This window comes from Astyanax mexicanus, chromosome 6 (genome assembly GCF_023375975.1).
Source record: "Astyanax mexicanus isolate ESR-SI-001 chromosome 6, AstMex3_surface, whole genome shotgun sequence".
NCBI lineage: Eukaryota > Metazoa > Chordata > Actinopteri > Characiformes > Acestrorhamphidae > Astyanax > Astyanax mexicanus.
In genome coordinates, this window is record NC_064413.1 from 43,585,562 (window position 1) to 43,599,003 (window position 13,442).

At 34.9% G+C, this 13,442-nt stretch overlaps 1 protein-coding gene across 1 annotated transcript in view; it reads left to right on the forward strand.

Annotated features, from left to right (window-relative positions):
• The window catches only part of si:dkey-225n22.4 (collagen alpha-1(XXI) chain), a 96,737-nt gene that overhangs the window by 28,678 nt on the left and 54,617 nt on the right, over window positions 1-13,442 (forward strand). The window contains exons 12-15 of the mRNA XM_049480563.1: window positions 41-94; window positions 1,146-1,199; window positions 1,716-1,769; window positions 5,062-5,115. Coding sequence (XP_049336520.1) covers window positions 41-94; window positions 1,146-1,199; window positions 1,716-1,769; window positions 5,062-5,115 — 216 coding nt within the window. The remainder of the gene's footprint in view (window positions 1-40; window positions 95-1,145; window positions 1,200-1,715; window positions 1,770-5,061; window positions 5,116-13,442) is intronic.

Below are 13,442 nucleotides of genomic sequence, written 5' to 3' on the forward strand. Positions count from 1 at the left end.
ACACTAAATCGTTATATTATATTCTTTATCATCCAAACAGGGGGAATCTGGTTTACTTGGACCCAAGGGTGATGCAGGAATAAGGGGCTACAAGGTAGGTCAAAACTAGATGGGGTATAGGCACTCAGTATAGTAGATTTTAGTGTTAAATAGTGGGGATAAGGCTGTTGATACTCATAGTATAGATATCAAAGTTGGTATCACTGTCCGTTGGGAAGTTTGGTTCACAGCATAGTCATGTATAAATTATTACACCCCCCTCCCCAATTGCAGTGAGTAATAAACAATACAGAAAATCAGAACCAGTTAGATGTACTAGAAAGGGGAGGGGCAGGGCATAGCCAACAAGACTGCAGTTACTATTACTGTATGATACTTGTAATCATTGCCACTAAATTTCCCACAATGCCATACAAATCCAATGTTTTTTTGCCATGTATTTGCCACGTGACTTGAACTGTGCATTGAATGCATTGAACTGTGATGACGGTACTTGGTGGTTTAGTACTAATCACATACAGTTACACCCCTAATATTCATATATACTATATGTGCCCAATTTAGTGCTCCTACACTGGGAGGTTCAGCTGAATTGGGTTTCCCCCATTAATTGCACTTCTTAAAAAGTTATCAAATAATACATGATCATTTTTAAATCATTTAAGACTTTAACTGTCAGGCTATTTCCGTTTTTTCTTTTGCAAGAAAACAGTCAAAATTAAAAAGAAACACTTTGATAAATTTGGAGAAATAAGACATGCACACATAAAAAAAAATATTTTGGCCTAAGTTTCAGAGTAAAATCAGCAGTTTGCAATTCCAATACTCTGACACAGCTTTACCAACCTAAAAGGAGTTTACCAATTGGTTATTTATTTAAAACAAATGGCCTAGATAAGAGACACAGTATTTGACTGGAGTCTAGTTTTTAACTTAGTTTGTCGATTCTTTAAGCATGTTTGAGTATATTCTCATCAAACATCACATTTATTCTTTGAATGTTTCTTATAAAAGATACAATAGAAACGAATTTTTAAAAAATACTAATTTATATTATGTGTCATGAGCTTAAAGTTAAGAGAGAGTATGTACATACAGATTTTATCTCTCATGCCATCTTCACTCAACAAGTTCTGTATCTACAGGGTGATAAAGGACATGCAGGTTTACCCGGCAGGCCAGGCCTACCAGGACCGAAGGTAAGATCTGAGCCAGAATCTTAAAAAACAATTCTTCTGACTTTTTTTTTTTTTTTTTTTGAATGACCCATGCAGTGTACAGCAGTACCTCCCTGCGTTGGTGCCACAGTGGCTCTTTTATGAGCTCTGCCCTGGTATTTGACTGAAACAGATGGTGGTAGGTCCTGTGGAAAGAGCGCAAAAAAAAAAGAAGCAGGCCTGCTCCTTCCAAAACACAAGCCGAGGAAACAGATGGATTTGTTTTTATATGTAGCGTATGACAAAAGAGGGAGCAAGAACAGCAATTCATAAATAACCGCCAGTCAGAAATACTTTGGCACGTTTCAGGCTCTCAAAGTGTGAGTTTAGGGTTGCTCCCTATTGTAACCAAGGGCCCCAGTGCAGCATGATGACTGGGGACTAGAGACTGCCAGAACTGTGGATTAATATAAAATACATTTACAATCAAAAAAGATTAGGCTTTCATCACATCTTCAAAAAATATATATTCACAAAACGATTCTGTCTTTCCAACAGCCACCTCAAGGTGAGAAAGGTGAACAAGGACCCCCTGGAAAGCCTGGCCCAAAGGTAATGTCCTAAGGCATGTCTCACATGTTCACATTTGTACAATTGCAGCACAGATCTTGTATTGTTTTTATTCTACGGGAGCCACATGACGCAAGAACCAAAAGCCTGCTTTAAAGGCACATAATGGGTTTGTAAAGGATTAAAGAGATTAAAGAGTAAAAATATGCCACAGAGATGCAAAACATAAATATTTGAAACATGAAAGCCTGTCATGTTTTATAATAAAAAAATACTATCTCTTATTTTGCAAGGTTTCAGTTAGTAGAACAATGAGTTTAAACCAGTTTGTTCAGAGTTATAGTAATAGCGTAATATAAACACTTTATAGAGATATATAAACACAGATTAGAGATTATTTTATTTCCAATCATTGCACAGCTTTAAGTTCTACTTTTCTTTTTTTACTCTTTACTTTACTTTTATTGTAAACTGAGTCAAAATAGTTTCTAATGCATGTTTACATGTGTATTACTAGAGCTGGGCGATATGGCCCAAAAAAAAAAATCGATTTAAATCAATGTTTTTCCCCTACTAAAAATCAAATTAAAGATGATGAAGAAATGGTTAAATACTAGTTTTTATTTATTTAGTTTTCACTTAAATGTCCCCTTTGTGGTTAAAGTGCAACCAGAAACAAGCAAAAAAAAAAACTATTGTAAACAGTAAGAACATATAGTAGAAAGCTTTCTCCAACATAGTTTAGGTACTGACACAATGCACCCTCAAACTTAAAAAATAAATAAATAAACACACCCTCAAAAAACAAATAGAAAGAAATAAAATGGTGCCCTCTAATATGCTCTATGCTACATTTCAAGTTTCTGAATCAGTTTCTCTGATTTTGCTATTTATAGGTATATGTTAGTGTAAAATTAACATTGTTCTTTTAATCTGTCAATTACAGATAGGGCTATCACAATAATTGCAATATTGATATATTGTACAATAAATTAACCTGACCTCAATAATTTTTGCTAATCGTGATCTCGTCTATTGAGTTTATCTGTATGTTTGTTCACACATAAAACAGTGAACAGTTTTTTGCCAGTTATGCTTTAATAACTGTGACTCCATGCACACAGTGTGGACTAAAGTAGGTGAAGAAATAAGTATAAAAATCCCAAACTAGTTATTATAAATGATTATTTAATTTAAAAAAAAACTTTAAAAAGTGTATTTTAATTACTATTTTATGCTATTCTGTTATCATTTTGTCAGTGGCATTTAATAGTCTTAAAACTACAATAATATCGTGTATCACAATAATTTTGGGACAATATATCGTCCACAAAAAAAATCTTATTGTGACAGGCCTAGCTACAGACATTTCTCCCAAATTCCAAATAAAAATGTTTGTCATTTAGAGCATTTATTTGCAGAAAATGAGAAATGGCTGAAATAATACAAAAAAGAGGCAGAGCTTTCAGACCTCAAATAATGCAAAGAAAACAAGTTCATATTCATAAAGTTTTAAGAGTTCAGGAATCAATATTTGGTGGAATAACCCTGGTGCATCTTGGCATGTTCTCCTCCACCAGTCTTACACACTGATTTTGGATAACTTTATTCCACTCCTGGTGGAACAATTCAAGCAGTTCAGATTGTTCTGATGGCTTGTGATCATCCATCTTCCTCTTTTATTGTGAAAAATAATCTTCTCAGGTGTTCAATATATGTACCTAATAGGATTTGTAGTGTGTGCTCTGCAGTGCATTGATGGCCAAGTAATGAATGATCCATATCCTGTCATATTGTCACTAAATACATCATTAAATACATTGGTCAGTCGTTTCACAGCTGTGCCAGCTGTCCTAAGCCAACAGTGTCTATAGCGCTGTGTAGTCTGCTGACACTAAATACTGCCAGTTAAAGCAAACTTCTGTCAACTGCACACACTCAGACCATTTCTCATTCAATCTGAAGCTCTTGCACTTGAGCAAATTTCCCATTGACTTTTAGAGTCCTCATCACAATGCATTCTGAATATAATAACCCATATATTTAACTATTCAAAACATGTACTGGTCAATCTCAGGCAGCTTTATTTATTTATTTTTTTTGCAATGTTTCTAAGCTGAAGATGGTTACAAAACACATGTGACATTTAAAAAAAACATGTTTAAAAGCAAGTCCTCTAATTTCTTTGATTTCCTCTGCATGCCGTTGACTGCATGTTCATATAATTAATATTTATGACAAAAAAATCACTCCTTTTACTGGCACTCACTCCTGTTACTGGCACTCACTCCTATTCTTTTCATTCCTGTTACTCAAAACATAAAAAGTAACAGGAATGAGTGCCAGTAACAGGAGTGATTTGTTTTTTTTTTTGTCAGGAATGAGTTTTAACATAGAATTAGCAAAAACATACATAAAAAATAAGCTAAATGGGGGCTATGCTAATTGCATGAGGACATACAGCACATTCTAGTGAATTCCCTCAAATGTGTATTTTGCAAATAAACCAATAAGATCTAAGAATTATTTTAGGCAACAGGAATTAGTGTTGAAATTGACTTCCTCAGTCATAGTTACAATAAGATCAAACACAGAAAAACTAACTTAATTTTGGTCTTCCCATGATCTTCAGAAGAACCAACTGATGTAACTTCCTGTTGTAGATGTGACTTATAGAATGTTCCAGATGTTTTAGACGGGGTAATGGTTTACAGTAATAGGACTGAGTGAAACGAAGGGACACAACTAAAATGTGTATTTTAACTTATATAATATTATAGATTTATTATGAAAAGAATATATATTTTAGAAGCATAGAAAGATGAAGGATTTTAATAATTATATTTCATGGTAAAGTTTATAGCTATTGAGTGAGGACAGGTAACACATTCTATTTCTTAAATTACGTATCTTACTTTTGCAATTAGTTTAATGTACAAGACACTATGCTTGATAATAAAATGTATTTTAACGTTATTAATGTGCGCATTTATTCATATAATTTCCTGGGGACAGAAATGACACCCATTCGGTTAAATGGCCCATATATTTTCATGCTGCTGATATAACTATATTACTATGAATTTAGCCTACACACAGCCATGTAGCTCTAGACTTGGACTTTATGACTGTGTGGGAGTGAGTGAAAGCAATATGGTGGAATTCCTTGCACGTCCCACTCCCCCTCCTCCTGGCCCACTTTTCTGTCCTAAAGGGTGGGAGACTAATTGGTGTAATTGTGTTTTACTTGGCTCATTTAAAAGCAAGACTTTGTTCTTGTATTGCCATATGCCATTTTATTCTCTCAAATCTGTGTTTTTTTCCCCACACTCAGGGAGATCCAGGACTTCCTGGTTTTGCAGGACCAGCTGGCCCAGCGGGACTACAGGTCAGTCCACTTTAAAACGACTCTTGAATGAAGTGACTGAACAGTGTGGCTCGGTAAAATATATGTAAACAGTGTCAGTGTGATACATGTGAATGTTGATGATGATGATGATGACAGTCTCTGGTCAGTGCCTCTGTCCTTACACAGGAAGTTGTTTTGCACTCCAGGGGTAGTAATTTCACAGTCATTAACGTTAAACAAGGCTCAACGCAAGTCAGTTTACATTCTGAGATTCTGAACAGTGAAAACCTATGTATAGTATTTTGTCCTTTATTTAGACTGTTTGTTTCCAAAGTTTGTTTCCCAGCAAAAAGCCTGTCTGGCTGGATTTGACTTCGTTTTAGGGCTGCAGCTATCGATTATTTTAGTAATCTATTCTATTTTAGTACTCTACTGAAAAATCGGTTCGATTAATCGAGTAATCGGATAAAATATATTTGCTTGCCTAAAAAAGCAATAGAAAAAAATAATGATAATAATAATTTAATAAATTAAGTTAAATTATTTCAACTAAATTATTTCAACTTTTAATACTTACATTTCTTGTAAGTATTAAATATAGGGAATAAATCAATAATAGAGGCATAAACATGGATTGGATAAGCTCGCTGCATTCTTTTTCCACAAAGTCAGTGGACAGGGGATGTTTTCAGAAATACTTCAAGACCTGTGGAATAACTGTGACAACTAAAGTATTAAAAATGTTTTTTTTTGTTGTTGTTTGTGTACGTTTTACACTGCTCAGATCTAATTACTTGACATAACTAAGACTAAATGACAATAATACATTAAGTATAAATCGAGAACTTGTCTCTGTTGTAATAAACTAACCACACACACATTAGACAGTATTTCTAATACTCCACAGCGATGTCGTTATGTTATTAAGCTACACTGATGGTAATCTTATTTATTTGTTATAAGTTAAATTTACCTGCTCGCTCTGCTCTAAAAATCTCCGTCTTCTCCACCTGCGTCCTGTGCGTGGGTGATGTAACGCCAAGCGCTTTTTCACATTGAAAGTCCGCTCTAAATTCAGTGCTTTGAATTTTAAAATGAATTAAACGATTCCTCGAGGCACAGAAAATTAATCGATACATTTTTTTAATCGAGTTACTCGATTTACTCGAGTAATCGTTTCACCCCTACTTCATTTGACAGTTCATTAATGTTATAGAGGTAGGTGAAAGTAGTCTGTAAGGCTACATGCACACAGCATTTAAAAGTCGACCAAATCCAGTCTTTTTTATCGTTTGTAACCCAGGTGTATTATCTGTGTGAAAAGCAAAATCTAATCTATCCTTTTCAATATCAATTTGGAGGGTGTTAATATATGGTACTGTAATCTGACACCTGATATACGATACCCGCACTGTTCAGTCTGAACACCTGATCATAATTAATGTGACCTTTACATCAGGAAGACAGGAATATGCTGCGATAGGGAGGCAATACACCTTTAATAAACATGTGTATGCATCAGTTCAAGAGGTTACTGTACTGTTCATACAGTGAGACAGTTTAGATTTAGTCAGAATCCCAGTGGATTTGGGCCACTGTTTTCAGTTTTGTGAAAGAAGCCTGACTGGTAAAGTTTGATTTTGTTGCCTGGTTAGACCTTCAGTCTGCCATAGGGAGAGCTGAAGTGTTTATCTTCCATTTATTTATTTTTTTGCAACCAGGGAAGATTTCAAAGTTGTTCTCCAAGCATTTCACACTTATGAATTTTTAAATTTGTCCCAAAAGAGTCTAAATCAAATCTTAAATGTAGAGTTTAACTGAGCTGCAATTTAAATGGGGCATTTGCACTGAGACACTACAAATAATATATATAAGAGACCACTTCATTTTCTGAATCAGTTTCTCTGATTTTGCCATTTTAAGTATATGTTTGAGTAAAATGAACATTGTTGTTTTAATTTATAAACTACAGACAACATTTCTTCCAAATTTCAAATAAAAATATTGTCATTTAGAGCATTTATTTGCAGAAAATGAGAAATGGCTGAAATAACAAAAAAGATGCAGAGCTTTCAGACCTCAAATAATGCAAAGAAAACAAGTTCATATTCATAAAGTTTTAAGAGTTTAAAAATCAATATTTGGTGGAATAACCCTGGTTTTTAATAACAGTTTTCATGCATCTTGGTATGTTCTCCTCCACCAGTCTTACACACTGCTTTTGGATAACATGGACTGCCATTCATGGTGCAAACGTTCAAGCAGTTCAGTTTGGTTTGATGGCTTGTGATCATCCGTCTTCCTCTTGATTATATTCCATTATATAAAATAACACCTTTTGTATGTTATACTCACTTTTTTTTTAATGTTTATGAAATATGTTTATTTATTTTTAATTCCTATTTCAAAAGCCAATTATCAGTCATTTTTTTTACTGTTGTAAAGTAAGTAAAGACAGCTGCTTAATGTTTATACATCAAAGAACAACCTCATGTACTTGCAACTTAAATGTGATGGCCATTTAAAAAAAAAATACTGCCAAACTAAATTCCCTTATTTGTGGAAAAATGTTAATATATGTTTATTAAAAATTGTTCATTGTTATATTATCTTTTAGTCGCATCTTTTTATTATTGTTTATTATTATTATTATTATTATTATTATTTATTATTATAAGAATTTCTACCCAGCCAACATGTGGGTCACATAGGTGGGTTTCAGGTGGGCATGGTCTTTGAGTGGGTCTGTAGATATATTTTTACTGGGACATACAGTAGTTAGGCTTCCTAATTGGACCCCATCAAACAGCCCATCTTAATCTCACTTAAATCCTTTGTAAGCCTTATATACAGTTTAAAACCCATATGAGGCCCAAGTTTAAGTCCTCCTGGTTTCATCACAGATCCTGTTGGGCATTCATATATGATAGGGGTGTCACGATTTCGATATTTAATCGAAATCGATCGAAATTATATCATGGTCTCGAGCCTCGAAGTCAAAAAGAGGATCGACGATTCCTCGCTCTAAGCTACGCAAGCATGCGCGCTACGCAAATGGCGCAGCACGCTACGCAAATGGCGCAGCACACTGTAGCCGACCTTTCTCCAGAGAATGTGGACATTCTCATCTCCTTAAAGAAAAACTTGAAAATATAAAAATAACAGTTGTTTTGTTTAGCCTCAAATATGTTAATAGTTTTGGTACCTTAAGGAGCATCTTTCTCTCAGATAAAGTTAATAATATATCTTTGTTAAAGAAAAACACTTGTCATTCTCAGGGACCGAAAAAGTCTTAAAGTCTTATTTTTCATGTTTAACTGTTATAGTAGGATAGAGTTCAGTTTGTTAAGGCTCTAATTGTTCTATTATTTTTTACATGACTGTTCCTGTATTTTATTATTATTTATTTTATGTTGCTGTTTTAATAGTGCACACTGCTGCTACCAAAAAAGCCACTAGATGGCATTACATATATATCTTAATTAAGTTATTTAAATTTGACCATTAGTGCCTAATGTGGTGTATTACAGATCACTTGTATCACTTTGCATCACTTATATCAAGCCCACCTTTTGAAATAAGATATTGTAAATTTGATGAATCAAACCAATGAATGACTAAAGACTAATCTAAAACTGGCATAGGCCTCTCTGCTGTAAAAAAAAGAAAATCAAAAATCGAATCGAATCGTGACCCTAAAATCGGAAATAAAATCGAATCGAGGATTTAGAGAATCGTGACACCCTTAATATATGAGGACAACATCAAGAGCTCATTGTAGTTAGGCGACCCATACAGGCCTCACAAATTGGTATGTTATTTGTGTATTACAGCCTAAAGACTAAAACGCTGTCAGACTATGTGGATTACATGTTTAAATGCTTTTATAATCCGTATCACTTGCTGTGGTGGAGATATGCGCTACAGCATATGCACACCTTGGCTTTAACAGCCTCTGGAGTTTGGGTTGTGTTTTAAGCTGTGTGACTTGCCTGAGTAATTGAAGTGCTCTTCCAGTTATTATAATGATAGAGAGATGGGGGTGTTGGGGCTATTGAACTGTAATCCAGAGGACAATCTGTCTCAATGTGTGGGTAGACAGCTGCCGCAGTAATAACTCTCATTTTCTGGGAGTTCACACTTCTGGTTGCTAATGCAAAACACATGCTGGGGGCTACTGTGAGAGAGTCGTGAGCAGACCTGCGCTCACTCACTGAGGCTGAGTGGTACAGGCCTGAAGAACAGCTGCAGTTTTTGGTTGTTTTCTTGGCTCCAGTACATCTGATTTAACTAGTGATTTGGCTGATTATCAAGGTTCATAAATTGGATCAGGTGTTTAGGAAGTAAATTGTGCTTTGCTTTTGTGAAATTGGAAGCAGTTATGACATTATGTCTGCTGATACATAGTGTATAGGGCATTATATGTTTACTATGGTGAAATTCCTCACAGTGTAGACCTTTCAAGATGGGTTTTAACCATTTGTGGCATGGTGTAAACTGGTTAATAAACCTGCTAGTTTATTTTTATTTTTTATTTTTTTAGTTTTAATAAGTCATAAGTGGTAGAACTGTACTTTTATAGCAAAACTGGGTGTGGCCCTATTAACACTGATGTTTTGGACAGCCCAGTGGACATTATATTTTCTTATTTGAATATATATTTGAGCACATAAACCAGCCTGTATGACACTCAATCAAGGAAAATATACCTTTGTTAAAAATTATATATATATATATATATATATATATATATATATATATATATATATATATATATATATACAGTATACGCTATAATAAATTCCACTTAATCCATGTTGGTTAAACATTGGTTAAATAAAACACCTTCAGAAATGACAATGCCCCTAAAAACACAACACTCAACCCACATCTAGTTTAATTCAATGGTTTGTAATTTTCCTTATTAGTAAATTTGACATATTGAAAGAAAAGAAATTCTGTGTGCCTGAAAGGGTTAAACTTTTCCTATAGACATTTATTTTTAGTTTTCTTTCACTTATAAAGAATAAACAAAATTGTCTCCAGAATTGCTCAGCTTTCAAGCTTATTAACCTTCTTCCTTGATTCTTGTGAGACTCTTTGAATACGAAACAACAATAAATAAAGTGCATTTGCCTTGAGATTGAGTTTCAGGGAACATTACACTAGATAATGATTTACAGGAACCAAGCGGCTTTCCAAAGATAGAACCATCTCTGCTTAGTTTACATGGTAAAATCAAACTCCCGTTAAGATGATGAAAAGCCAAAACAATGGTTGTGCTTACAAGGAAATGTTACCATGATTTTCCCATAGACCATAAAGCTACATCTCTCCTTCATTACTCATATACAGATTGCGATCCAGATTCAACAAGATGAATCATGTTCCCCTACAAATTAAACAGTGGTCCTTTCAACCACTTCAGTAATTTGGACGTTCCATGTTGTACTAATCAGAGAGAGCATTGTAACGTGTAAAATGTTCTTCACATGGTTTTCATTCAGATCAACATTTCAGAACTAATTCAACAAAGCTCAAATGTGTTTCCACATAATTGTAACTCTTTTGAGAGTAATTGATCATTCTTGTAGGCCTGCTCACCTCACATGGCTTTTGGTTATGATTTGTTATGAATAAAGGCAGTATGTTCTGAATGTGTCCAAGGCCAAAATGTCCTCATTGGTCTTCTGCTGTTAAGACTCCGTTGTTGATGCTATTAATTTTGTCTGTTTGATCACAGACTTCATGTTCATGTTCCTAAATCAGGGCAGAGTTACAAAATGCAGTTAAAGCACTGAAATTGTTATTGTCTTCAAACCTAATGTAGAATGTTCTTACAAAACAACTTTTACAATAATTGCAGTTTATAAATATATAAGCTCTTTGCTTAGCATTGCAGCTTGGAAAATTTTGTGTTGTATAAAATGGTAATGTGCCCACCAACTTTTTTTTTAAACAATTAGGCCCAAATAAAGTAAATGTAATTTATTAGCATCAATGACTGAAGAAAAGCATGGATCTTGCAACATCTCTCTGAAATGAAGTCACCCACAGGTCTAGAGTCTCTGCTGGGTAGTTGCATTATGATACGTAGCTCCATCCATCCCCATGTTTTAGTGAGTGACAAAACAGACAGTTTTCCATCTCCTGTCTAATCCGCTCAGTTCATTTTCCCTGTGCTTTTAAAGTTTTTAAACTTTATTCTGCTATATCATAAGGCAGGGTTACACTGAGGAATTAAGTGATAATCTTTGCTAGACTATATCATCAGCTGGACCTTTCTATTTATTACATGGAGTAGCTGAGTTATAGCAGAGACTTTTGAGTCTAATGAGGAGAAAGGCCAGTGACCACTGTATGAATAGGGGTTTTCATAATGCTAATTATGGTCCCCATAGAAGGACAAACTCCTGCTCTTTAGCCAAAACAGCCAGTCAGCTTGCTGGTTGTGCTGAGAGCAGAAGAGGATCAGTCCCTCTTTAACTGGAGATGTGTGCAGGTGCCGGTGCCATAATACACTAAACTATTGTGTTTAGGTGCATTTTAGAGTTAAACACTCTAAACTGTTTGTGTTATTAAATATTTGAGCTGTTAAGAGACACTATTAATGAAGTTCCAGTAGCATAAAATAGTCAATGTCATCTAATTAGTTTTCAGTCAGCCAGTTAACATTAACTTATTGTCATTTAACGTAACTCAACTAGAAGTGCAGTATTTGTACTTGGCCAGTGATCTTACCAAATTTATTTTTTAGCCTGGATGGAATCAAGAAACCTTTAGAGCAGCTTTATTTTTGTTTCATTTTACTGGCAAACAGAGCAAACAGAATTGAACTCTGATACTGTAATGAAATGAAAATCACTTCATAATAAAAACATGACCTTTTCACATTTCACATTTGCTGTTGTTTTTCTTCTGGTGCTTTAGGTTGCCCTGTAAACTCATTGAAGTGTAAGATCTTGAAGAAGGGCTGGGTCTTTCAAATGATTAGGACAGTCTTGCTCCACCTCTGGTCTCTACTGCGCACACTCTGGATACAAGTATGGAAGGGAAAGGAGCCAGTGTCCATGTGTTCAACAGTCATTGAGTGTGTTTTCATGCAATTAATAATTGAATGAATACAGAACATCAGATTTGGTCAGTAATCAGATTAATGTGTTTATATTAATTTAGGTAATCTGAAAAGACCAATATTCAGATTTTTTGCAGTAAAACAAACCAATAATCCCACAGAATAAGAGTTCACACTGTGTTTTTTCATCATATTGAGCTGCGGTAGGAACTTTTTATTATTATTTATGATTATTCAAATCCTTTCGTTTCAGCATCGATCTAAAAGTTTGTTCTCTCTGCATCTCACAGGTGCTATATGTTAAATGCTTGCTTATTTCCAGTTGCATAGTCTGTTTTTTTAAGAGTAAACATCAACTGAGAAATACAATTTCTGAGCTAAAATCCAACCCTCTTTATCAGATTTTTTTGATCAGATTAAATCTGATTACTGCAGAAATATATTTATAGTTAAATTAAAAATTGCATGTAAACACACTTTCTCATTGATTAGTACCAACAGTTACTGAGTTGTAACTGACTCTACTGATCCAGAAACAGCTGTGAGGAAAACAGTTTGAATATTTATTGAGAATAATATGAATAATATGACTAATATGCGACGCCAGAGTCTGTGGAGATGAGGTGGAGGCTTTCAATGCTTTCAGCTCTTCAACTGAATAATGTGCTTCAGTAAAACGCACCACAATCATTAAATGAACAGTAAAATCACAGAATAGTCAGTAAAAGGAATTATATGACGGAGAGGCTTTGAAAGAGACTCAGTCACGGAAGCCTAACCCAACAAGCCCACTTCTACTATTTCTGTCACCCATCAGTGACTGGGTGCTGTACTGCAAGGTCTCAGCTATGATGGCTTTCGTGTTTCGCTGTGGATGAAGGGATGTAATGCATGTGCAGCTTTAATTCAGCTAAGCCTTACAGAAACGTTCATGTTTTTACAAAAGGCGTGTGTTTAACTGTCCGTGCGTGTGGGGTGTAAATATACAGTAGTCATGATGTAAGGTGTTTGTGTTTATGCAGTCACGCTGTTCAGATCATGGTGTTGAATGAGACTCATAGTCGTTGCAGTGTCGGCTAAGCACTGATGGATCGTTTGGCTGACAGGTCTCACATGGCTGCTGTCCAGGGTTGCTTTTCCATTGCCTGGTTCCACCCAGGGCCCACGTACGCCCGGCTGTAAGCCTTGAGTACACTGTAGACATGTCTGTAGAGAGTCTGTAGTGCATGAGTTCAGAGGTTTAGATGTTCAGAAATAATGTCTGAAATAATCCTTTCATGTAGAGTACACT